The following is a 25715-nucleotide window of genomic DNA, read 5'->3' as shown; positions in this document are numbered from 1 at the left end:
TGAATTTCTTGATTTCTGCAAATCCCTCAGCATGAATATTATTCCCTTAAGACATCTACTTCTCTCAACACAGGGACCAATTCTCAGCCTTCTCTTTTACCCTGTGTTTAGCAAATCAGATCGCTGGAGTTAAGCAGCTTCATATATTCACTTTTAAAAGTGAATTCTAAGATCTACAAGCATAAATTTGTCTTTGCTAATGTGACAAATGTCCCACTTCACACTTTCTGTCAAGAAAAGAGACTTAAGGCTTAAGGCAATTATATAGCCCACCTAGGTATTCTGCTCAGTCAGGCATCTTAGGAAATTTCATTTTCTGTACTATGTACAGCACACAGGCACACCCCTTTCTAGTCCTTCTTTTGCACCAAAAGAAATGAAACTATTGAACATTCCCTAGATAGCTGACCTTTGTAACAGGATCTTTAACCAATGAATGTTCAATATTTTAAATCTTATTCCCCAGCAATGCTATTTAAGGAGCCATCTGAGGCCTCTGCTGTTCCCAAGGTTCCTGCCTGCAATGCAAAGAGAAATGTACTTTTTTTAAGGCCAGTTGCCTAGCAACCTTGCTTTTGCAAGGAAACCAACAGAAGGAACAGCCGAAATCATAAAATTTGTCTGCTGTTGCTACAGAATTATGTATCAAATATATTTATAACCTCTAACCTTCTGGAAAGCTGCATGTTGGCAGTACAGGCATGGCTGAGTCAAACCTGAAAGCTCCTCGAAGCTGTTAGAGACATCTGCTTTTGCTGCACTGTTTAAATAAGGGGAAGTATTACTTTTTTTTTTGGGTCCAACACAGATATGAGCAGCTCAGGCGTTAGCTTGTCATTATTTGGCTACAACCAGTATGTAACAGCAACTTGCAAAGGCCTCCAAAAATCAGTGTTCCTGTCTGTGTAAGACTGGTTTCAAAACCCTCAAAATGCTGCCAGCAGAAGGCCTGGGCAGGGCTGCAGCATCTCCAGCTGTGCAGTGGCCAAGGGGAGCACAGTGACGCTGCAGGATTGGCTCTGGGAAGAGCTGGAGCCTGCTCCCCCAGCAAAACAGCTGAATGACACATACCAAGGAGGATGCTATTATCTCCCGTTGTGTAACACCAGACACCTCCTGAAGCGTTGTGTTATTAAGAAAACCATTCAGGTAGACAAGTGTGACTCTTTATTCCTCTTTGCCTTCAAGATGAACAAACGTAAGGGATAAGAGCAGAGAGGAGGATTTTCTATAACTGAAAGCAGCTTTATCTGCCTGGTTTTGCAAGGTACCATGCTTGGTGCTTAAATTCTCCTACCGCCAGCCTATCTTGTCTATATGGTAATGCTGACCATTGTCCTTACGACGTCCTCAGTACAGGATCGCAAGGCTGGGGGAGGCTCACCAACGATGCAGTTGTTTCTAAAGAAGTCACGCAACTGCTGTCCTAAAGGCAAGCACTGGGCCGATGGTGCTCTGTCAGCTCTTGGAGGAGAGGGGCTGGACAGCTGCATGCCAGGGACCCCAGGAACAAGTAACCACCATCAGCAATCCTAGTGCAAGGCCTGTTGAGCGTAGCCCTTGCCTCCAGGTAGCTGCTTCCACCTCCACTGGGCTCTCACAGATCCCCACAGCTTCTTCTATTACTCCTGAGCTTTTCCTCTATGCACATCCTGCTGCACTCCATCCCCTAAACGAGTGTAAGGGGTGAGGGGTAAGAGCAGATCACCCTCTCCTTGCAGATGCTCCAGACTTCCCTCAGCTGGTCTGTGACTCTATCACTCCCCGCCCCTCCTCTCAAGAAACACATATCCTAAAAGCTCCTAATTCACTAAGCTGTGTTGTGGGGGTTTTGGGGGCAGAAACATTAAACACGAGCATGAAAATGGTTTTTACACACTGAGTACACTAATAATAATAATGATAACTAACATCCAGCAGACATGAGAGATCAGTGTAAGGCTGCTGTGAGTTGAATGGCTCAATTAGGATACCCAGCACTTTTAGAATAAGTAGACTCAGTGTTTACAGAATAATTCAACAGCTATCCTTCAAGAATCCCTCCCTCACTACCCTTAAGAAATCGGTACATCATTGTCATTTTCTCCTTGGCTGGCAGGTAGAGGAGAGGTATCAACGCTGCCTCACATTGTTCAAGGCATATATTTTATCAGTTGTCTTTCCCTTAAGCAGTATGACAGGTAGAAAAAGACACCACCAATGCAGATCCAGAAGACTTTCTGAAGCACTGTCAATTTAAGCTACAGCACAATCCCATGATGCACTTTTGAGTTTCTACTCCCAAAGGGCTACAGTGACACTTCAGGACACCCAGGCTGGGTCCCGTGTGAGGCTGTTAGGTGTGGAAGGGGACAGAACTCTAAACAAAGGAACATGCAACTGATCCAACTGATCCGAGACCAGGGAAATGCTTGCAAGTACACAGGGACCCTATTTCACACCCCGTGTGCTAATAATACATCATCTAGACACTATGACAATTTTTCCTCCAACTTCAGATACATCGGTAGAGCTGCCCTAGTCTGCCAGGGTGCTGTGTTCTGGCAACCTCCACAGCCGTCAGTGGAAAATGTTTTGCTGAAAAGCAGCAGCAGAGAAGAGTGCCCCAACAGTCGACTGTCTTTCTCCTCTACTGTGAAGACAAAGTCTCCTCTACAAGAGTTTAGTCCTCCTTTCCCCCATTCTGCAGAATACAGGTCACTCTCGAGACAAGCAGATGCAACCTACTGCACTCATTTTACTCTGGCAGGACAGTGGCTCATCTCGCCGCCCAAGGACTCTGCCAGATGGCACCCAGCTATCACACCACTCGCCACTCAGACTCCAGCCTGTCTATCCACGGCAGCGGAGGCAGGGAGCTGCGATGCCCATTCAGCCTCTGGCTGTCGTATTTCCACACTGCGAAGGTTATAACCAGCAGAGGCAACCTGTAGCGGCTGTGAAGAGTTCAGCATTCAGTTTTCCAGCATCAGTTCAGAAGAACAGGGGTACTGCATTAGAATGATTTATACCTCTCGCCTATCCAGAACTGTGCTTGGTGACAAAGGATATCCCTCACTACTGTCCCTCTCCAGCAGGCATGTCTTTGCCATTGTCTGGCTTTCCCAGCATTTCATCCAAAATTGCCTACAGAAGTATTTCAGATTTCATGGTGGATTTTAATCACTTAAATAAACATACTCCTTTTGCTCAGGAAATATATAGCTCAGCATACATACATCCCCAAAAATGGATTAAGAAACATCTTACTCATTATGCAAGTTGTTGAGAAACATAGGAAACTGAAATTGCTATTACTCCATTATTTCCACTGCTTAAGTGAATAGAAGACAGACAGGAAGGTTATGTTTCTCTGAGCTTTTTCATTCACTGTTTTATGAAGTACTAAGGCCTCCCTTGCTCTGTAAGAACTTACTGAAGTGACATGCCTATTTTTGTGAAGACGCTTGCTTTTTAAGATAAGGTGTAAGCTCAAGGATACATACAGTGATGAGCCTAGGTGGCTGGTTTGACATTCAGACTGATCACTTGTGAAAAATGACAGTTTCCATTTGGCAATTTTTTTGGCTGCCAGGGCAAGAAAACAGTTCGAAGTTCAACTTAACTTAACTTGAAGAAGATAAATATACAAAATAGAAGTAACACTAGTCGAATGCAGTATAGAATAGAGAACAGGATCAGATTTTACAGCACTTTTAAGAAGGTCAGAGTTTGCAAATCCTAAAAAACGCGTTTGAAAACAGAGACCAAAGTTTTCAGCATTTACAGGTTGATAAAACTGTTCCTGTCATACTCAGGATTTATAAGCATGATTTGCTGAACTGCAGAACAAGTAATGCTACAGGATGTGAGATTTCATTACCAAGAAATAAGATCAGGAATTGGCTGTGACTGAGAGAGGTGAAAACGGATCTTTTACCTATAAAAGCTCAAGTGTACTCTGCATTTTGCAGTCTAGACAGACCACACTGTTTTCCCATCAGTTCTTTCTGCTACACGGGAGCACTTGCTTTTAAATGAACTCTGTCCTGTTATCAAGCTGTGAAGCAGTATAAAAATGTAGGCCACATCTCCCATTAGCAAGATGACGCATTGCAGAGCATACAACAGGAATCCTCAGGGAATACTTCGGGATTAGAAGTGAAATACCGCACAGATGGGACTGTTGGGTAAGGGAATTCCCTCTGCCCCATATAGGGCTCAGAACATTTAGAGTTTTTACATCAGTAGGCAAGATCAGGCCATTTTACCTTGTAAATATTTAAAGTGCAGGCAAAAATTCATGACATACTTAAAAATCTGAAAAGACAGGACAGTTACAGAGGTACAGATACTTGTGTTATTCTTTTTTTCCTCTTAAGTACCAAATATTCAGTAACTTCTAGGGAAGCTGAAGAGGTATGCAAACATATACGGAGAAGGACTGAGTTCTCATGCAAATTGTTAGAAGCTAAAGATCAAGTCCTATTTCTCGTCTCCATACTAACCTAGGATTGAACCACAACTACCTCTCTGGATACAGTGCCTCTCTTAACCATCAGCAGCTAAAAATCTAGATTTGTTCTCTGGCAGATTACTAGAGCTCCAGCATTGCTGTTGAGAAACAGATCACACAACCTCTAAAGCAAATAAAGCTCCCAGACAAGTCCTGAGAGTGTTCACGGGAAGACATTGTGCCTTTCCGTCATAGCTTATCTAGTCATTGTTGTCCTCAGTATCAAGAGATCAGGTATCCAGAGGATTTGCAAATGCACAGAGGGCAGCAACATGCTAACTCCAGCTGAATGCCAAAGGGAGCTGGACCTGACTTGTAAAACCACAACCTGACGTGCCAGTGCAAGGTATTAGCAGTATGGTACCAAGCTCATTGTTCAAGTGATCCATGAGCAGCTTCGGGTTTCCAGAGAGATGCGTGAGTCTAGCCATCATTTTCATACTTGGAATTGGATTTTGAAATGCTTGTATGGAACTCATATAGGAATCTGTGAGCCTCTTTCTCACTAAACATCTCCCTTCAGCTCCTTGCTGATCTAATATGCTTTCTCAAAGTTTTGATATCTTCTTCCGATTATAACAGATATAACCAATTTATGAGATAAGTGTGGAGTCCCAGAACAGAGTCAGAGTTTGCAAGGTCCCACCAAGAACATGCCTGGTGCCTCACACTGGGGTCACTGCTGATCGCTATTTACCTGGGGTGGTCCACATATGCCAGCGCCACAGGCTCCGCACAGCCTCCACAGGCAACCTTTTTGCAGGGTACCACAATCACTTTTTGGCCTCTTAACAGGAAACGTGAATTTGTGTTGCTGCAACTGAAAGCCATCACATCTTGTCCCACCTGACACAGACAAGATTAAACCCTTCTTCTAAGAGGTCTTGAAGACTTGTTTCTCTCTTAGACTTTTTTCTCCCCTTTAAGGTAAAAAACAAAACAAAACAATACAATACTTTCAGTCCTTCCACATTCCTGCTTAGTATATCCTTAGCCATCCTCCATGTTCTTTATTAAGGCTTTCTCTTGTTGGTCACCCATTTTCTTGAAGTATAATGCATAACAATAGTCAGTCTTCCAAGATAAGGCTTTGCCTGTGCTCACAGAAGTGAAGAAATCCCTTCAGACATCTTCCGAGCTTTGCTATCGCTTATACATCACAAGATGACAACGGCTTTGTAAAACCATGCCACTATGTATTCACCTCCAATCTCCACTCCAAAGCCACTGTTTCCAAGCCAGCTTATAGCCATAAAAGACTAGTGATAAGTTATCATTTGGCAGATGACGCCTAGTTGGTGGTCTCTGCCTGGTTCCACATGGAATCCCCCACTCTCCACAGACACAGAATATAGGACCACGTTCAGTGGTCTACTACTGCACAGTATTAATTTGCTCACATCTCCTGAAAGTGTAGGGAGAGACCCCCAGAATGAACAGGCGGAATTTTGTACCATCCATGTTTCCGGCAGCAAGTCTACTCTTTTAAGACTAATAAAGAAAAGCTCCAGCTGCTTCTGCCTATCTTTTGCAACCAGAATTCAGCCATCTCAGTGGTTAACTGGTAATTTTTACAAATATCATACTATTTAAAAAAACCCAACATGCTAAAACACATGCTCATGCAAACATCCATATATCATTTCTTTTTCTACAGTATCTTTTGCACCAAGCACTTCAAAAATATCAATCCTTGCAAGCTCTCTACAAAAAAGCATTAACATTTCCTTGATCAGTTGGAGAAACCACCGCTTAAAGAAAGGTTAAGTCAACTGCCCAAAGACACAGAGTGAGTTGATGACAGTTTTAGATATCAGTATCTTTATGCTAATGTTGAACCTGCAGAGAACAGACATCTGTATAATGCTTTATTTCAATCCACAGCTATGCACAAAATCTATCTTCTCCTTGATAATGAGAAGTAAACACTACATGGAAAGAACAGTACTTGATACCAAATGCACATACCTGATCACAAAGTGCAGAGTCTAAAACAAGAGCATTATCCTTCCATGTAGCTGTCTGATGGCACCTACCGCCATCAGCAACTAAGCATCACGCAACTGCACGTTCACCCGCCACCCCCACCGTGGGATGGGGGAGCAAATCAGAAGGGTAAAAGTAGAGAAAACTCATGGGTTGAGATACAGACAGTTTAATAAGCAAAGCAAAAGCCGTGCACACAAACAAAGCAATTCACTGTTTCCCATGGACAGGCAGCTGTTCAGACATCTCCAGGAAAGCTGGACTCCATCACGCATAACAGTTACTTGCGAAGACTAAAGCCATCACTCTGAATGTACCCCGCTTCCTCCTTCTTCCCCCGGCTTTACACACTCAGCATGACATCATGTGGTATGGAATATCCCTTTGGTCAGCTGGGGTCAGCTGTCCTGGCTGTGTCCCTTCCCTACTTCTCATGCACCCCCAGCCTTCTCATGGGTGGGATGGTGGGAGGAGCAGAAAAGGCCTTGATTCAGCTGCTTCCCTGGGCAGCCTGTTCCATTGCCTGACAAGCCTTTCAGTTCAGAAACTTTTCCTAATATTCAGTCCAAACCTCCCCTGCTGCATCTTGAGGACATTTCTTCTCATCACTTGCTACTTGAGAAAAAGAGATCAACACCCTCCTTGCTACAACCTCCTTTCAGGTAGTTGCACAGTAACTCTACCTCAGCCAGAACCAGCACATCCCACAAAATCCATGATTGCACCCCTTCAAACAAGCAAGCTAGATAGACTCTGCCAGAGGAAGACGTGCCCTTTCTAAGTCCTTTGTTTTGAACCTTACCTTTCCACAGGCAACCATGGACAGGGCAAGCTGATACCAGAGGTGAAATTCATCAAACGCAAACTTCATGGCTCTCTCCAAGCACTGAGAAATAAATGTTGGGAGAAACATCAGACTTTGTTTGTTTGTTTGTTTTGTTTGATGTCTTTTGTCAAGACTGTTGCTCTGCTCAGTAATCAAATCAGGGGAGACAATCTGTTGTGCTGTTGTAGTCCTGGGCCCAGTTTTTCTGGGTTTGTGGGTTTGGCATGGTTTTTTTTTTGAGGGGAGGGTATTTTGTTCTGGGTTTTTTTGGTGGTATTTTTTGGGGGGTGAGGGAGGAAGTGTTGTTTTGTTTTTGTTTGTTTTAATAACGACATTTTCCTCTTAGTTAATGAAGCTTGCTAGAACACAACATCACTTCAAATGAGGGCCACTTTGTTCAAGTGTCTACATATAAATTATGTTCAGTATGCACTTCTGGCCTAAGCTGCCATAAGTCTGTAGCCATATCTGCTAGTTGCCAACTAGCACATTTTATTTTCACCTTCCCCACAAGCTACAGCAAAGACAGGCTTTGCTTGTTCATTTAGAGTGGAAGTTTCAGTAGAAGCCAGAAGGTACCTCAGCAAGCATAACATACTGCCCTCTCCTGCCCAGCGTGATACTGAGGAGGTCGTAGACTGCAGAAGCATCCTGGAGGCTGACAGCTCGGTCATCCTGCTGGTCTGGGGCTCGGCTGATCACTGCATCCCGGTTGGCCTGGACACAGACACAAATAAGCATCAGTCCCCAAAAGAACAAGACAAAACTGACCCCTACATAGGAAGACCCACTCATCATCCACGGCATTTTGTTTAAAATCATCTTGAGATATCCTTTTTAACTCATCCTAACATAAAAAGGTGTTTCCATACAGATACTTTTTATCCACACAAAGCAAACTCAAGAAGAGAGTTGTACATACAGAACGGAACTGCTAGGAATACCTCATCTGAATTTGTTTCACAGAATTACAGCATTAGGGAAACAGACCTACCAGATCCCATTTCCTCAATAATTAGAAATTCAAGGCCATCCTTACACCACGTTCCTTATTACTCCAATTGCCTGCAACTGTGATAACTGCTTCCATGGTCAGTATTTTATCTTCTCTGCCTGCACTTCATTTCTTTCCAATAACATGTGGGTTTGTTTTTCTTTCCTGATACTCACTTTTTATTTTTTAATTTGAGCAGGTTGCCTTAGCAATCAGATTTGCCTGTCATCAATTTAATGCAATTACAGGTCTGGGGAATATATATACCCTGTAAGTGTTAATTTTGCATAATCTATCCATGCATTGCTCAGCCTAGATCAAAAAGAAACATTACTTTTGACAGAAAATGATCAGTCTAGCAATTTGAGAAGATGTCCCAAAATACCACATGCCACAGACTCAGATTTACCTCAAGATTCCAGCCTCTCTCTTTTCTGAGCACTGAGGGGAAATTTCGATTCCAGAGTAAACTGCAAAGTCCCTCTGATTCCCAAACACAGCGGACATCACCCAGACTGCCTGACCTGAGGGCGAGGCAGCGCTGGATGCCGCCGAGCGCTGGCACTGACTGGCAGCACAGATACGCTGCCCTGGGCTCCTCAGCTGAAAGGCTGCAACATCAGACATGCAGGTCTAGACAGCTAAAAGATCAGGAAAATTAGAAGACTGCCAGCAGATTCACCTGCGGCAAAGGCAAATAAAATGTTCCCTCCCTGAGATTTATTTTATAATCGTTACAACTAAAATCTTACATCTATTTCTTTCTAATTGCAGGGAGATTTTTTTTTTTCCTAAAAAGGTTAAACATGGGAATTAAGTGTAATAAAAATTTCCAGAATATGCAGCCCTTAAAGCCCACGCATATTTCATTATGATTAAGCTGCAGCTGTTTCACCGTATTATCTGTGTAACGCCCCAGTACCAAGCACTCCTCATCACAGCCTCCAGCCGAGACAGCAAACACAATTACTGACAACTAACACCATTACAACCAGGAGCTAAATGGTGACTGCAGTTAAAGGCAAACTGACAGGTCAGACTTGGTCTAGTGTTTGCACAAACAAACTTAACACCAACTCTTGTAGTAACAAGAGCTTTTTTCATGTTACTGCAAAAGACATAATTTGTGATTTAAAAAAAAAAAAAAAATAGTTCAGAACAATAGGTTGCATGAGAGAGTGGAACCAACTTCGAAGAGAAAATCCTGCAACCAGAGTACACAAGCACAGCTCATCTGTTTTTATTAGCAGAACTAAGCAAATAAGAATAAAAAAATAAATAGATGTTTGTGCTCTGTTTGGATCTAACCCAAGACTGCTACTTTAAAACAGAAAAAGGAGTTAAAGGCATATACACAACAATTCTGAGACTGCTACTTAAGAGAGTTAAATCATATACAGAATGATACTTATTGCCAAGTCAATCCTCCTATGTATATGCAAAAGCATTAACACTTTTTTCCTGCACTGGTTACATTGTTATGACAGTTTTTTTGTAGAAAATAGCTACTGAGATAGCACCCCTATGCTCTGTAATCTCATTATCAGCCTCCCGTTAGTCAGCTATAGCTTGATGCTTTTTTGGGTATCCATCAAGCTACAATTTTAAAGCACAGATAGAAAAATCACTCAGAACTGGTGAGTGCCATTAATGTCTGCTAACAGATACTGGTGCCAGAGGGAAGATCATGCCCAAATCCTGCAATAAGCAGGAATATGAGACATATTATAAGGATGCAACATTCTAAAATCACAGTCACACTGAACATATTGTACATATCATATTTCACCTAAGCAGACAGCAGTTAAAAAAATGCATACGCATGACTAATATTCTTTCCAAGAAGGTCATAAACCTGCTTATTTTGTTCAAGCTTTCAAATCTCAAAGCCACCGAACAGGGGTGTCAAACTCATTGTCACCGGGGGCCACATGAGCCTCACAGTTGCCTTCAAAGGGCCAAATGTAGTTTTAGGACCGTATAAATGTAGGAGTAGTTATATTCAAACAGTCCTAAAACATTTGGCCTCTTGAAGGTAACCGCGAGGCTGATGTGGCCCCCAGTGACAATGAGTTTGACATCCCTGCCATAGAAGCTCTCTGTAATCTATCACTCTCTATACTTGCACACATAAAAGTTGCCACTGAGCAAAATCTCTGTCCCTTCTATCCCAACAACATTTTTTAATACTGAACCCATTTCCAGCTGCTCAAAAAAAAAAAAAAACCCGAACAAAACCAAACCAAACCAACCAAACAAAAAAAAAAAAAAACAAAAAAACCAAACCCAAGGAAAAAAAAAGGTGCAAACCTCGTAACAAGCTGACTGAACATCAGCAAGAACATGAGTATGCTTAACACAATGTAAATCATCATCCCAAGGCTCAAGGTATCGTTTACTACTGCAGTGTTACATACAGGAGAGCGGAGAAGGGAACATGAATCACTATTTCTTACAACCCACAGACCAAGGACACTGTGACCGAGATCACCAATAGCCAATTTTTTTGTCTTTATTTTTGCTTATGTTTTTGTAAGCTTCAGTTTAGAAGTGAGAAAACTTGATAGCCCCTGGTTAAGTACAAGTGCAAACCAGTTGTAGAGTTACTACTGCAACACAGTATAACTGATTCTGTTGGATGGACAGTTTTACTTACTGAAACGTACACAGAGGGAGAGAAAGATTTGATTTTGCATTTGAGAATGCATAAATTGTAAGCCATTTACACCAATGTTTTTTCAATACCTGTGTTTCTGTTGTTTCAGACAACTCATTTTCTTGAACGTAAACAGAGAAATGGTTATTTGTAGAACACTGATCTTCAAACAGTACATCAACCACATAAACAGCAATCCCCAATTTGTCCTAGTGCATTACTTCCTCCTCCACTAGAAGCAGCAGTGAAACACAGCTACAAATACATTTTTGACACTCCAGCATGACTCTTCCCCATAAGCCGTTCCCGTTGTCCCACGGCCCTGTCCCGCAGCACACAAGCGGGGTGGAGGGACATGGTGAGGCACAACATTAAAAGAAGAGAACCTCTGTTCAAGGCTGCTGCGCAGGATGGAGAAGGTCACTAATGCTACCAATAGGAGTTTCACCATCTGAATTTAGCATAAACTTGCATTATAGAGAGCAAAAATACACAGTCAATGACCTGGGTAATGGAGCAACCCAGAGATGTATCACATCTGCATATTTTTGGGGTGCATGAGACACCATCAGCTGTGTGTGCAGGTGGCTCAGACCTGACACTGATCCTGCTTGGGGAGATAGGGCACATCCTGCAGTCAGCCCAGACTGAGCAGCACACACGACAACAAGCACCTTCAGCCCTCCCTGCGAATTGGATAAGTCACCTATACACAAAGGATTTGCTGTGCATCAATGACTGATAATTACAGATTATTTATGGCATGTTTATCACATGTAGAACGGAAAAGAGCCACAGCAAATCCAAACAGTCATTAATTCAGCAGTGATTACGTACGTAGTTACCCTGCAGAAAATTAAATTTTACCACAGTACAAAGATATGTTTCTTAATAAAACGTCAAGCAATCATATGAACTACAATAGAGCATATTCCACACAGCAGCCCGTTCTCACAGCAATTAGCTACGAAGTATCCTTTAATTGCTCACTTTGAAACATGGCTCCCCCAGCTTTATTCCAAAGAAGAAAAAGAAAGCAATTAAAATCTTTAATGAGTGCCTGCTGCCTGCCCCCTAATTCATGGGCATTCTAATGTTCAACTTGTGTCTTTTCATAATAGACATAATTGCCAGATCCACTGCAACCATCTATACAGAACGGCAGCATGTTTTACACAGTGTACTGTAATAATGTAATTGATGTGATTCAATACCAGCATTAAGAGAGAAAAACAAATGTTATGTGTGTAAGATTGACAAGAAGCCTTTGGAATCACACAGTTGATGCCTCTACCACTAGGAGCTGGGAAATATTTAGCATGTGTCATTCGGATCCCCACTCTGGCTGCTTTGCTTGTACTGCCAGTAAAATGAACGAATTCTTCACAACAACAAGGACCCATTCACATGGAAAAAGGCTACTGACTTTTCACCTAAGTTACTGATGATCCCTAAACAGCACCTGAAGGTTCCCCTCACTAACATATACAAAGAAAATATTCAGGATTGACTGCAAAGCTGCTGTGAAAATCAGAAGCAAGTGGAACAGAGAGGAAATACCATACTCCAGTCTCTCCCAAAACTGCTCTTACAGAGATACCACAACTTGCTCCATTTCAGACTAGAAGCACAGTAAATGAAAAATAAACTGCTTTGGGAACTGAGTTGCATCTGCCTCATTTCTGGTAGGTAATAAATACAAGCTACTGGTACACAAATTCAGATGTCTCAGTAAAACAGCTCATTATTAGTTATTATCAAATATGACCATATAGGTATATCTTATCTCTCACCAGGTATATTTTAACATCTTGTACTGTGGTAGAACTAATTCTGGAAACATCACTGAAAGCAAGACAGACATACCCCCCACAGCCAAAACAGCCCAACAGCCCTACACAAAAGGAAGTGACAGGGAGAAAGTAATGAGGTTTGTTTATGGATACTGTCTTGGTTAACCACCATGGTTTAGCCCCAGCCAGCCAACTAAGCATCACACAGCCACCCGCTCACTCTTCCCCCCAGCAGGAAGGGGAAAAGTGAGAAAACTCCTGGGGTTAAGATCAATACAGTTTAACAACTGAAATTAAATTAAATATAATAATAATAATAATAAAAAATTGTAATGAAAAGGAAAATAGAGAGAAGTAAACCTCAAGATGGACAAGCAACGGAAACGAGAACCATTGCTCACCACCAAACGAATGTTGCCCAGCCCACCCCCCAGCAGTGGCCCCCACCCAATCTTCCCCCCAGTTCATTGCTGAGCATGACGTCGTATGGTCTGGAATATCCCTCTGGTCAGCTGGGGTCAGCTGTCCCAGCTGTGCCCTCTCCCAGCTTTTTGTACACTCCCTGCCTACTCACTGCTGGGTTGATGTGAAGACCAGAAAAGGCCCTGACTCTGCGTAAGCTCTGCTCGGCAGTAACTAAAACAGACCTGTGTTATCAGCACTGCTGTCAGCACAGATTCAAAATATAGCTCCATATTAACCACGATGAAGAAAACTAGCTCTATCCCAGCCAAAACCAGCATAGTAAAATAGTCATATATTTGCTATCATTAATCTGCATTTAGAAAGCTATCTCCCAAGAATTTCCACCCTCTTTGCAAAAGTTAGGAAACAAGACTTTCTACGGCAAAGCAGAAGAAAAAAGCTCCCTGTCTCCAGAAACCCACATTAGAACTACTTATTCAGGAGGCAATTAATAGAGGCAGTGTATTTCCCACTAGAATTGCATCCTGCAATCCACCTCTGCAGGTCCCCAACACATAGCTTTGCCTTGTAGGCCAGTTAAAAAGACAGTCAGGCTTGCTACTGTAAGTGCATGGCCATGATTTGGCAAGAATCAACAGTGTGAGCAATGCTGTCCCCAGTTGTCTCTTTTAGCTGCCATAGCATGATAGCCCTCAACAAAACACTCATGATGGTCATCCAGTTTTTTTATCATCATTGGGCTTGATGTCAGTCAAAAAAATAAAATCCTACAAAAGCAACAATAGCTCCTCCTCCTTTGACAGCTGATTTATTGGACAGTATTATTTTATAAAGCTAGGAACTGTACAATTAACAGGTTTTAATTATTTCTGTGCTTAAAAATATGTGGGTTTAATCTTGTTCCATCAAAGGCATGCTCAGAGCCATGAGTTTGCTCTCATCAGTAAAAGGAACAGGACAAGTCCCAGGATCTTACTTCCCCTTCACCATCTGTTCTGTGCTCTAAGGCTCTCCAAGGTCAAATCGCCTTTAGGGATTCAAATCAGAGATAACATGAGGATGACATTTCTAATCTTTTTTTTACACAGGCACAGAATTTATTAGTTTTGGATACAAGGGGCTTCATTTTCAGTATGAGTAAACACAGTGCCAAAAATAATAATCTATAGTTACCTGGTATGTTTGGTGGACCACACCAGCCAGAATCCCCAGTTGTCGGAGTCAGCACTGCCAAGAACTGAATACAGGGATTTTAGAGTGTACTTTGGACCTCAGATTCAAGAATATAAGGTTTCTAAGTGCAAACAAAGAACGTTTTGGTTTTTTTGGTTTTTTTCTTTTTTTACCTCAAAAGTAAACAGAAAACATAATAGAAAGCATTCCATTCCTGGCTCTGAGAAACTTCTGGCAGTGCAGTCAACTCAGAATACTCCTGAGAATGGTTATTAAAATAAACAAAACTAAGGCTAAGGGTTAGTTCTGTCAAACCTCCCTTGCCTGCACCCCGCAGCCCAAAGCACCAGAGCCTCTGATGGCAGAGCCAGTGCTGTTCCCACCAGTATCGCAATGTGGAGAAACCACACCGCAGCAAGCCACGATATGCCCTCACTTCTCCCCAAAAATGCAGTGCTACTGGTTTTGGTGGGTTAAATGCAATAAGAAAGAGGACTGGTGGTTTAAAAATAGGCCAGTCCATTTTTTCCAACATGTGATAGGATCACGTCATTCTACCACTGCCTGAGCTGGTAAAGGTTGTCACTGGCTGGGCTTCTCCTTGGTCTCTAGGAGATAATTTTCCTCCTCTCACAAACACAGCTCATCCATACTATAACTCAGGCTGTGCATAAAGAAAAAGAATTTAGTCAGGAGGCCATAAACCCTCCTAAAGACAGCCCTGACTATGCTAAACTTCAGGCTGCCTGATTTGTTTCACTAGATTCCTTCATGACAACTCTACAGACAACCACCGTGACTAAGTAACAGCTGGCACAGAGGAGGAGCGCTTGCCAAACTCAACAACTGGGATGCCTTTCATTTTCTACCAAGATGCCATAGCTTATGAAAATAGGTTCCCATTTACAATGGGACAGAAAGAATACATGAGGCAACTCAGGAGAGTGCCATGAGGAACGAGGCGCCAAACTTTCACTGGAAGTGTCAATATACCCACAGAAGCAACTTCAAACCTATGAAATAGGCTACCATGTCATTTGGCCACCTGAAAAACTCTTACATACTTAGTCTCAGAGGCAGAGTAAGTGAAATACTGAAGGAACCCTTAATGACTTTAGAAGACATTCTCATTTCATCCCACCAGAACACACAAATTGGCTCCCTTCCAATGCAAGCTAAAAGAATAAGAAGTAAAACTGGGGCAGCATCGCAAGCCAGAACCCAGCACCACTAAGAGCCAGGGGCATGCTGGAATGCAGGGTCTGGCTCACAACACCTGAGAGACAATTTCTTTCCTTCCTTTCCTCCTTACAAGAACAGTTCTTTTAACCCCCTTAACATCTTATGGGAAGCTGCACAGATCCTGGTGAAGTAGATGTTAGCTACACCTCAGGAAGGCAAGATAAACAAAAGAATAAAGTGAATTTCAGCATCAGACTACCTAGCCCCGACCTCCTCCCTCCCTATATAGCTCGGGGCAAGGGGGAAGGTGTTCTATAATAAGTATATACTTCTTGTAAAAGCTACCATGTCTCCTTCTCATCAAATTTATCACATATTTCCTTTGTTTGAGGTTCTCTGCTGATTTATGCTACTTCCCAGTACTACATCTTTGCTCTGTGTCCGCTCCATGTGCTGACAATTCTTCCATCCCTCCTTCCCCCAGTTTTGCACCCCTTGAGCTCATTTTAGACTGGCTAAAGTCAGGAACAGGCATGTGGAGCAGCTGTTTGGCTTTACGGTCCTGGGTTGCTCTTTTGTCTCTTTAAAAATCAGACAGGAAAAGTATCTTTCTGCTGAGTTTTGCTCTGACAGAACAATCAAAGTGTCAGAGAAGCTGAAAAGCTCCCACGAAGCCAACCTAATTGCATACTTCTGTTTCATTTCAAGGGGTTCATAATTGTAAATACTGAAAGAACGCCTGATCCAGTCAAAATCCGGAACATCAACTATGTTACTTACTGGCCTATAGAAACATATCATTATTGCTTGCCACTGACACTCCCTTTAGGAAGAAAAATATGGTTTATTCCGTTGTTAACATTATATCATTAGGGAAACCTCAACCGAAAATCTGCTTCTTGTTAACTCATTTTCCGTGAGCTCCAGCAAGTTTCAAAACAACACCACCAACACCACCACAAAGAAAAAACAAGAACACCACAAAAAAACCCAAACAACCAACAAAACAAACAAACAAACAAATACAACAAAAACAAACAAACAACACAAAACTTCAAACAAACAACGAACCTGTACTCTAGAAAATTCACTAGGCTACAAAGCTGTCACGGAAAAAGATGTCTCATGTCATAAATTAAACAAAATTTCCCCTTCTTAGTACCATAACAGTAAAACTACAGGAAAACATTTATGGATTGCGAACATCTATAAGAACCAGATTGCTTCCTCTGTTCCTTTACTTGGGAAGGACACTCCTGCAGTTCCTACACTCATTTCTATACACAGCTGTATTTCTATACACTTGTCCTGTACTTTTGTTAAAAAAATATGGCAAGCTTATTGCTAATGCAAGAGGAAGGCTCAGATCTTGCCATTTCCCAAAAAATGAAAAGAAAAAAACCACACACAGTTCTGGTTCCTGCAGCATTCTGACACGAGATATCCAATTATTTAAGTGCTTTATATGCAGCAGATCAAAACGTCTTGTATCTACCTCCAGAAATTTACTATACATAGAAGACAGCACCTAAGCAAACACAAGCTTACTTATTCAGCCTTGAAGTCAGCACAGCAGTCCAGTTCCCATCAATTGTATTTTCTCACTGCTTCATCCATAACTTCGTTACAGGACCAGTTCACCATTTTAAGCACCATTGGAAAAAACAAGGATAACTTTCATTCACCTCAGCAGAACAAGATTACAGAGTTGAAGGCCCCACAAGGCCTTTCTGACTGTAAGCCCAGTCCCAGAAAAGGTCGGAGCAGCCAGTACTGTCACTGCTTCAGATCCCTGATCCTCCTCCCTCTTGGATCAGCGCTGACAAGCCACGCTGACTCGAGGAATTCTGATTTTAACAGAAGTGCACGTGGTCCTCTACAAGCCCTCACTCCTGCAGTCTCCACTTTCAGTTACAAAAAGCACTTTTAACTGCAGAAAAGTCCTTGAAAACACAAAGCAGATGTACTGCAGAGGCTTAATCTAGAAAGCACTAAAAAGCACAAAGTAACACCCAGATCTAAGTGATCTTTAAGTAAATTTAATATTTTGGGGTGGTTCCACCTCTTCAATTTTTCCCCAAATTTCAAAAGCAAACAATATGAAATTGCCATGTTCTGAAGAAGTCTGCAGGAAAGGGAAAGGACTTGAGCCAGGAGAACTAGACAAATAAAAACTGAAGGAAGTAAAAAAACCAAAATGGTTTGCACAGTATCTCTTTTCAACTTATCTGAAAGCTGTTTAAAAGAGGGTCATTTCCTAAGAGGGTCGTTAATGCTCCAAGGTTTTCAAATATCACTTTGCTTTAAATACTAAGTGGTCACTTGCAGCTCAAAGTAACTTCCCTTACAGATGTTCAGAAAACATTCTGTATGTTTGCATCTTTTAAGAACACAAAAATGATCAAAGATTACCATACAGTTTTTCATGGAGTTGTTTTTCTCCCCCCTTCCCTTCTTCTTAAAGCAACTGATACTATAAATAGAATAAATCTAATTGTTTCGTTGTAGCTCATTACAAATGTTTTTGCAAAACTCCCTGTGTCATCAGCATCAGAAATTGCTACAGATCACAGCTAAAATAGTAGTCCTGCAGACTAAGGAATGCAGGATATTGTATCCTGCAAATGCCAAACAGTGGGTACCACTATCACGCCTGGCTTTAGGCAAGCATCCCTTCATCTCATTCTTGATCCATAAATCCACACAGATGTTTTGAATGGAAACATCTGTCTACTGACAATGTATCTGGATGCCAGATATGGTGTGGTATATGCAGACACCTCCTCTTCTTGACAATTCCCAAAACCTTTCACTGATGTTCCATGAAATAACAGTGACATCACTAATAAACGAATAAATAACATTTCCTGTTCAGCAGCTGAATCCTTGTTTCTGTTTATATAGGGAAGATTCTGTAAACAAAACCAACCAGAAGACTTGACTTGAAAATACTAGATATTCCTTTGTGCTAATTAGTATTACAAACTAATTTTTGGCTTACCATGGATTCACTGATCAAGAGGAGAAGAAGAGCCTCTTCCACATTGTCTTGAGGGCAGTAGGCACTGAAAGAAAGAACACATTTTTCTGAGGAAGGTCAAGAATCATCCTGTCAGCCTCTTTCTCATTTCACAAGAGGAGCAGTAATTTGAAACATCTCATGTATAATTCATTTGCTAGGCAATACCTTCTTTTGCAGGTTCACATAATTAAAAGCTCTGCAATATATCCTAGATGATCTATACTGAACCATAAATAGATTATTTCCATTTCACAGCAAAGACAGCTATTTGGCTGGATATCGTTCCTTCCTGGGAAAAAACAAAATACAATGCACTCAAGGTTTAATTTTTTTTTTTCCCAGTAGGCCTTTTGATGGGACGTTAAGAACGAGAACACACAAGACTACTACATGAATCAGTGACATAACGAGCAGTACCGAAGAGTGTACAAACACATTCCTTCCAATAGACTGAAATTAAAAAAAAAGCTTACTTCTCTTCTGTGTACAGCTCAGGCCTCCGACAAAGAAGATTGCTGACATAAGACTGATCTTCCTTGTTCATGAACTCAGGAAGTGGGTCAGATAAAGGGCTCCAGTAACAGTCTTCACTGAGGGAATGGAGAAGTACTTGGGCTAGCTGTTTGGCTGCAGTCTAGAGATCAGTGAACAGGACACAAAGAGACACATCACTGAAGCTGTCCCCAACACAAAAGATTTCTCCCTCCCCGTGTTCCACCTCGGGAAGGAGATGTACTGACAAGATGACGGTACCACTTTTCGGAAAGCTAGATTAGCTAAAACAGTTGCTAAAAAGTCTACAGCAGTGGTAGTCTCTTCCTTCCTCCAAAAAGGGCAGCCTTAGCGTTCAGGTGGTCTTGTTGAAATGCTGTAGGAAACAAATACCACAAAGGCCTGACAGCAAGAGACAACTTGGTGAATTAAGACAACAGATTGCCACTCTGGCTGCTGAGAGAATCTCACAAATGTTACCATACTCAAGCATAATGTTACCTTCGCAGCCTCAAGATTTTGTCTGCAAGTCTCAGCCCAGAGGTTGCTTTTGTATTAGGTTTAAGAGATCAACCCTTTATCTGCTAATATCACCCTTCCTGCAGCCTTCTCTAGCTACATCTCAGTAGTGCTGCTCTCTTTTTGTTGCAACAATGGAAGGAGGAAAGAAGAGGCCTAGGAACTTCATATGGAGATACGCACTTCTAGACTACCGAGTGGCCAAGGATCCTTAAATACCTTAAATACACACACAGAGCTGGCAAGCTGGGCCCAAAAGGGGGCAAGTGAACTTGAGTTTGCAAAATTATCCATGCCATTTGTCCTTGTCCCCCACTCAACAAATCTCTAATTTCTTGCATTGTAAATAGATGAACATACAAACAAGCACAGAGGCATCAAAACAGGTGGTATTTTCTGTTCGAAGCAGCACAGCACTCTAAACTGTAAAGTAAATACTGCACAGAACAGAGGCAGTGTCAATCTTCAGCCCTTCTGTACTAATACTTGTAAATTTATTTTGGAACTCCTCTGACTACTGCGTATGTATTTTATACGCAATTCACACTTTGAGATGTGTTATGAGGCCAACAAGAGTGATTTCCTTTTAAAGGAAAGGCATGATTGATAAAGTGAAACATCACTCCACTTGAAGTATGACATCTAGAGGACCAAAGAAATCATACTGAGGTTAAAGTTCCTGTCACCAGATTCAGAAAAATAACTTATTTTGATAGAAGGTTCTATTAATCCATCTCACCATACATAAATTAATTGAGTTAGTCTAAAATGCAACCAACAGCTTCTTAAACATCAGAAAGGGCGGTACCTAGCAAACGGCAAAGCCATCTGAACGTATGGCAGCGCCTCAAAGAAATATTGTCACATACAACTCCCTGGAAACCCCAAGACCTTCCATGCGCTCCTACTGAAAACTTACCGAAAGCCATCTATGTCTAACTAGGCTTTTCTATGCTTTTTATAGCAAGTAACCATGAGCAAAACGGCCTGGGGCCCTGTGACATTAGCCAGTATCTTTTCATCATCTTGGTGTGTAATTATTTAGTCAGTTTTACCCTGAGGAGCCAACTCTTCTGTGTTTTCCTACAGTCTTAATGGTGGGGAGGAAATAATATGCCAGCAACGGAAAGATCGCTACTGGTTCACACAGGAGTACAGTTTGTGATAAGCCTTTCAAAAGGCAAGCACCAAATACTTTCAGTGTCTTTGATTTTAATGTACAGTACAGTAGCTGTGTAAATTAACTTCACTCTTGTTTTGAATAAGACCAAACAAACCAGAACAGGCCAAGACTCTGATTTATGTTATTGCTGCCTTTGGCTAAAAAAAGCATCATTATGCTTGAAGAACACTGTGATCCCACAAATTAGGAAAACAAAAAAAAAAATGATGTGTTTCATTTTCATGCTTGAAAAACTTGTTTAATTAACCACATTCCTCCCTTTGCCCTCCTAAAAGCTCTTTAAAAATAAGTAAAAAAAAAAAAAAAAAAAAAAAAAAAAAAAACGAAAATGCAACTTCCAGTAAAATGGAAATCCCAGGAAAAAGCTATTGGGTGAACACCTTCAGATTCCTCCTCAGGGAAAAATCCCCCAGAGGTGTTGTACAGCTCTCCCCAGTTGCAAAGGGACAGGAGCATTTAAGAGCCACATTCTGTCATGGTAGAGGAACAGCAGATGGTTAGACTCCTTTCAGCACAATGATAAAACAGGTGAGCAAGAAAAATCCCCTGAACCCTGATCTCAATCTGGAAACAGATGCAACCACTTGAGTGTGACAAACGTCCACATGCATCTGAATTCTCAATCAGTCAGATAAGGTAATCCCAAGGCCATGAGAAGATTAATTTCCAGAACAGAAGTTCCAAAATACACAGATGCGAGGAACCTAGGCAAAAAAGTACACAGGATACCCTTTCTGCTCACACTTGCATTTTAGCTCTGCATGTGAGCTGGAGACACAGGCAGTCCATCCATTGGAACCTGGCACTCTCCATCTCCAAACTGCTACGCAAACCCATGCCCACCTCCCTTGCTGAACTTCTCTGGAATTACACAAAACGCAAAGCTGAACCAAGCACAAAACAAGTTTAGTCATGTCAATGGCAGTGTTGTCAGAGCTGCGAAGTTTTCAAACATGTTCTCAAGACTCCTACTCTCCATGCTGTTGACCTTGTCACCTCCTGAGTAACTTTGGCACAAGATGTCTTAAAGAGGAGAGACAGGGGAGAACCAGTTAAACGTCTCAGAAGTTAAACGGGCACATCAACAACTTTCTCCATGATTTCTTTACCAACAGCACTCAGGACAACAGGATGCAGAATGCCAACATCAACAAAAAAAAATTAAAAATTAAAAATCACTCTGTACTGAAGGGTGTTTGACAGGAAGAACACTGAAGCACTTGAGTCTAAAAAAAGCACTGCTTGTTGCGAGAGACAGAAGTACTTAATGTTTCCATATGCAAATGCAAAAAGGTGTGCATGCACACACTGCAAAGCAAGAAAGAAAACAAGACATTATCACTTGAGGACAGCACTATCAAACTAAATACATCCCTCTTTCTACCAGGGCTAGAAAACACACTGAAAAGAAAAAAAAAAAAAAAAATGGAGTAACCCACATGCCAAGGTCTGATGGTTCAGAGGTTTCACTTGGGCAGGTCTTTGAATTAAGAGCATCACTTGACCATACACTTCCAAAAGCTTTTTTTTTAAAAAAAAAAAAAAAGAAAAAGGCAGTAATCATCTATCAAGTGAGGACAAAAAGCCCACCTTCTCATCTCCCAATCCTCTTACCATTCTGAAGGTCTGAGTAGCTTTTGTTTCCATAGTCCGTAGTATTTCTCGCAGACTCCTCATGCCTTTCACAATATTTCTATGGGGAAGGCAGAAGAATAATAAAAAAAAAAAAAAACAACAAACCACCACATAAAACACAGCACATTAGAGACAAAATATCTGTATGACGTGCCAAAGCTTGGCAATAATCTTGACATTCAAACAAACCCACGGCACAACCACGAATGCTGAACGCGCGGTAGTGAGACAAGTCACTCTGAGGCACAAACAGGACAACGGCACCAAGCGAGGCAGCGATGGTAGCATCCCTACTCCAGATGGCTTCCTAGGAGAAGATCACGTTCACATTTGACAAACAGAGTGGACATTTGGAAGCCTTTCATAGCTCGTATTTATAAAGCAGATGCTTTTTCTTAAAAGCATCTACATCTCCTCTTCACACACACAGATTGTACTTGTTTGAATTATATTGAGCTTACATGACGCTTTTAAATGACGATTCCTTTTAGGTAGTGCTTAAACGCCTTGTGTCTGATGGGCCAGACACATGATGAAATTACAGTGGTTTAAACAGTATATTACCAGGCAGCTAAGTTGCAGTAACTGTCTGCAAGCACAGCTCCACCTGCAATAAAAGAGGGTTAGGCTAAAATAAAAAAACAAAATCACATTACTCTGCATAAACCATGAGCAATTAAAGCAGACTAAATGGTATCTTAATCATATGTCTGAGCATTAAGAGAGATGCTGAGAGGAAAGATGAAACACCAGACATAGAAGTTAACACACTTGCAGTCTATAAGCTATTCAAGACTCAGGACATGGCTCTACCACCACAGTAAGTACAAAATGCTTCAGCTTACTTTCATTGCAGAATGGAAGCTACCCAAAGAAATACAGGTTATTAGAAAAGGAACAACGCTGTACTGAAATAAAGACAACCAGAGAAGCAGTTGTACTTATACATTAACTGACACTTCAGCTTATTCCAAGAGAATTTTCTGCACAGATGAAACCTAGATTTCATTAATTAAGCCACACATCATAACACACTTCTCTGTCAATCTGATAAAATTTTGAAGGTAAGCAGTAAAGACTGCACTTATGCCCAGTTTCATGCACTGCAAATCTTCTTGAACTCCAGAATCGTTAGCAAATGTTTGAAGAAATAAAAAGTAATTCTTTGTGGCGGCTTGGTAGGGGTGAAGGTGGGGAATAAAATGTGATCATGTTTGCCACGAATACTGGCGATATAAAATGCCACCCTAAAGCTTATGGTCACCAAGTCACAGAATGCAAATGCATGTGGTCCTACTTCCAATCAATACTCATGTCAAAATTTTAAACTTAGAGGTAATCTGTAGATTACCTAGTTGTTGGTGACCTACAGACATGCAACAAAGTAAGGCAAGGGCAAAAACACTGGAAACGTGCCCCTGTAGAGAAAGTGTTTCTCTTTTTCCTCCTTCTTTTTAAGTAAAAGATGTGCTTTGAACTTATCAAGGGAAAAAAACTCAAGGAAGTTTTTGTAAGTTGGACTTTAGCGCTTCAGCAATCTCTCCAGTTACAGGGTTAAGACATCTGGTGCTTTTCTGTGGGTCTAGGAGAGAATATACCCAGAAAGATGCAGTTCTGGACCTTAAAATGAGGAAAGCAACAAAGTACAGTGATATTTATGCATGTGAGTAGTCACACCAAATCCAATAGAATTGTTTACAAGCTATTTATTATCAGATAGTCAAAATAAACTCCCCCATCTAAATAAAATGCACCTGTCCAATTGCTCTCCTCAGTTACTGAAAGCTACTGGCATTTCCTCTGCTTCCTTGAGCTCCTTAAGAGGCTGGACAGAAGAGTTATGGTGTTTAACAGTTCTATAACATTTTCAAAAATGCATATGATTTCTTGTTAGAATAATGCTATTTCTCTAAATAAAGCGTCAATGAATTCCATTAACTTGCATCAGAAAGATTAGTGACCACTTGCAAAGCCAATTAATTCCACATTTGGCACATATGTAAGACATTAAAAACCCAGAGAACGTGCTAAAAAGAGACAGTTTTGTTCCCAAAGAACTGGAGCACCACTTCAGTTCCACTTTTTAGACAAGGCCATAAACCAAGTTAAGCTTCGTGCAGAAACACATTGCTCTGCAGGGAAGGGGAGAGAATAAATGGCAAGTGAAAGAATAAATGGCAAGTGAAAGAATAAATGGCAAGTGAAAGAATAAATGGCAAGTGAAAGAATAAATGGCAAGTTGTTGCTCATCTGCAGGTAGTCAGGACTGAAACCAAGAACCACATGACAAATGCCCAGAAACACTTTCAACAGGTCAGAGTGTAAAATGGGTAACACGGGAGGAGCACCCAATGTTCACCACCTCCCAGACAGGTGCTTGTGGGTCAGGGTCTCTCAGAGTGCTCTGGGCTCTGAGCTCTCAACTCTGACACATGTAAAGCACCTGACAGTACCACTACGGGACTGAGGATTTGTTTGTCAGGTTTTATATTTTGAACCTAATTGAACATTGAGCTGTGACAGGTGACAGAGCACACCTGCCAACAGTCTGCAAACATTTCTCATTACAGAAGTTTGTCTTTCCGCTCTACTGTTCCAGGCCAGAAGGCCATCTGAACACACATTTCATTTTAAGCGTATGAATTGGTCTACTCAGAATGATAAGGAACTTACTGTTCCATTAATAGATGTCCTTCATATATTAAATATGCACTTGAAGATATTTTTTTAAATTAGTATCCAAAGATCACAAAAAGAAAAGTATGTATTTGAACAGAAATACGTGTACATAGATAAATGAATGAAGATGCAAATATAAAGCCTCTGGCAAATCCATGGGGAATCTATTAGATCTTATCTAGATGGGAAACTAAGCAATGCTGAGCCTCTGCAGCACTTGGATAGAAGACTATCTGGAAATCCCAGGTACTGTTGCCTCAAGCCATGGCATCATTAGTAAACCTCAGATCATGGAAATTAAATGAGTCGGAAGAGTCTGTGACCCCTATTGCACTGTTAAGATGCTAGAAAAATAAATGAAGAAGAACAGGAAGGAAAAAGCACATGGTCAATTAACTGCCTTGGTTTTGGCCACAAAAGTGGCAAGAGAGGCATTTAAAAACCCATGACGAAATGTGGTTTAGGATTCAATTATAGCTAATCTAATAAAGAGGAACACAGAAAATCATGAGCACAAACTGTGACAAAGAGCACCTTGTGTCCAGTCAGTTCAGCTTGGCATGAAAAAGTGTTTTGTTTGTACAACTATCCTGTTAACACAGGGTAATTAATAACCACTCCAGGAACCACAGCAGTCATCTCACATCTATGTCA

The 25715-nt window shown here is 41.4% G+C and overlaps 1 protein-coding gene across 5 annotated transcripts in view; it reads right to left on the bottom strand.

Moving 5' to 3' along the window:
• TTC7A (tetratricopeptide repeat domain 7A) overlaps positions 1-25715 on the bottom strand; it is a 195344-nt gene that overhangs the window by 142976 nt on the left and 26653 nt on the right. For all 5 annotated transcript variants that reach the window (XM_071806103.1, XM_071806101.1, XM_065833824.2 and 2 more), the window contains 5 exons: positions 22362-22440; positions 19027-19187; positions 18533-18596; positions 7887-8024; positions 7284-7367 (listed from right to left, as the gene is read on the bottom strand). In XM_071806103.1, the coding sequence (XP_071662204.1) occupies positions 7284-7367; positions 7887-8024; positions 18533-18596; positions 19027-19187; positions 22362-22440 (526 nt within the window). The remainder of the gene's footprint in view (positions 1-7283; positions 7368-7886; positions 8025-18532; positions 18597-19026; positions 19188-22361; positions 22441-25715) is intronic.

Source organism: Patagioenas fasciata, chromosome 3 (assembly GCF_037038585.1).
Source record: "Patagioenas fasciata isolate bPatFas1 chromosome 3, bPatFas1.hap1, whole genome shotgun sequence".
Lineage (NCBI taxonomy): Eukaryota > Metazoa > Chordata > Aves > Columbiformes > Columbidae > Patagioenas > Patagioenas fasciata.
The sequence above is the reverse complement of the archived record's forward strand: the minus strand, read 5'-3'. Positions and strand labels throughout refer to the sequence as shown.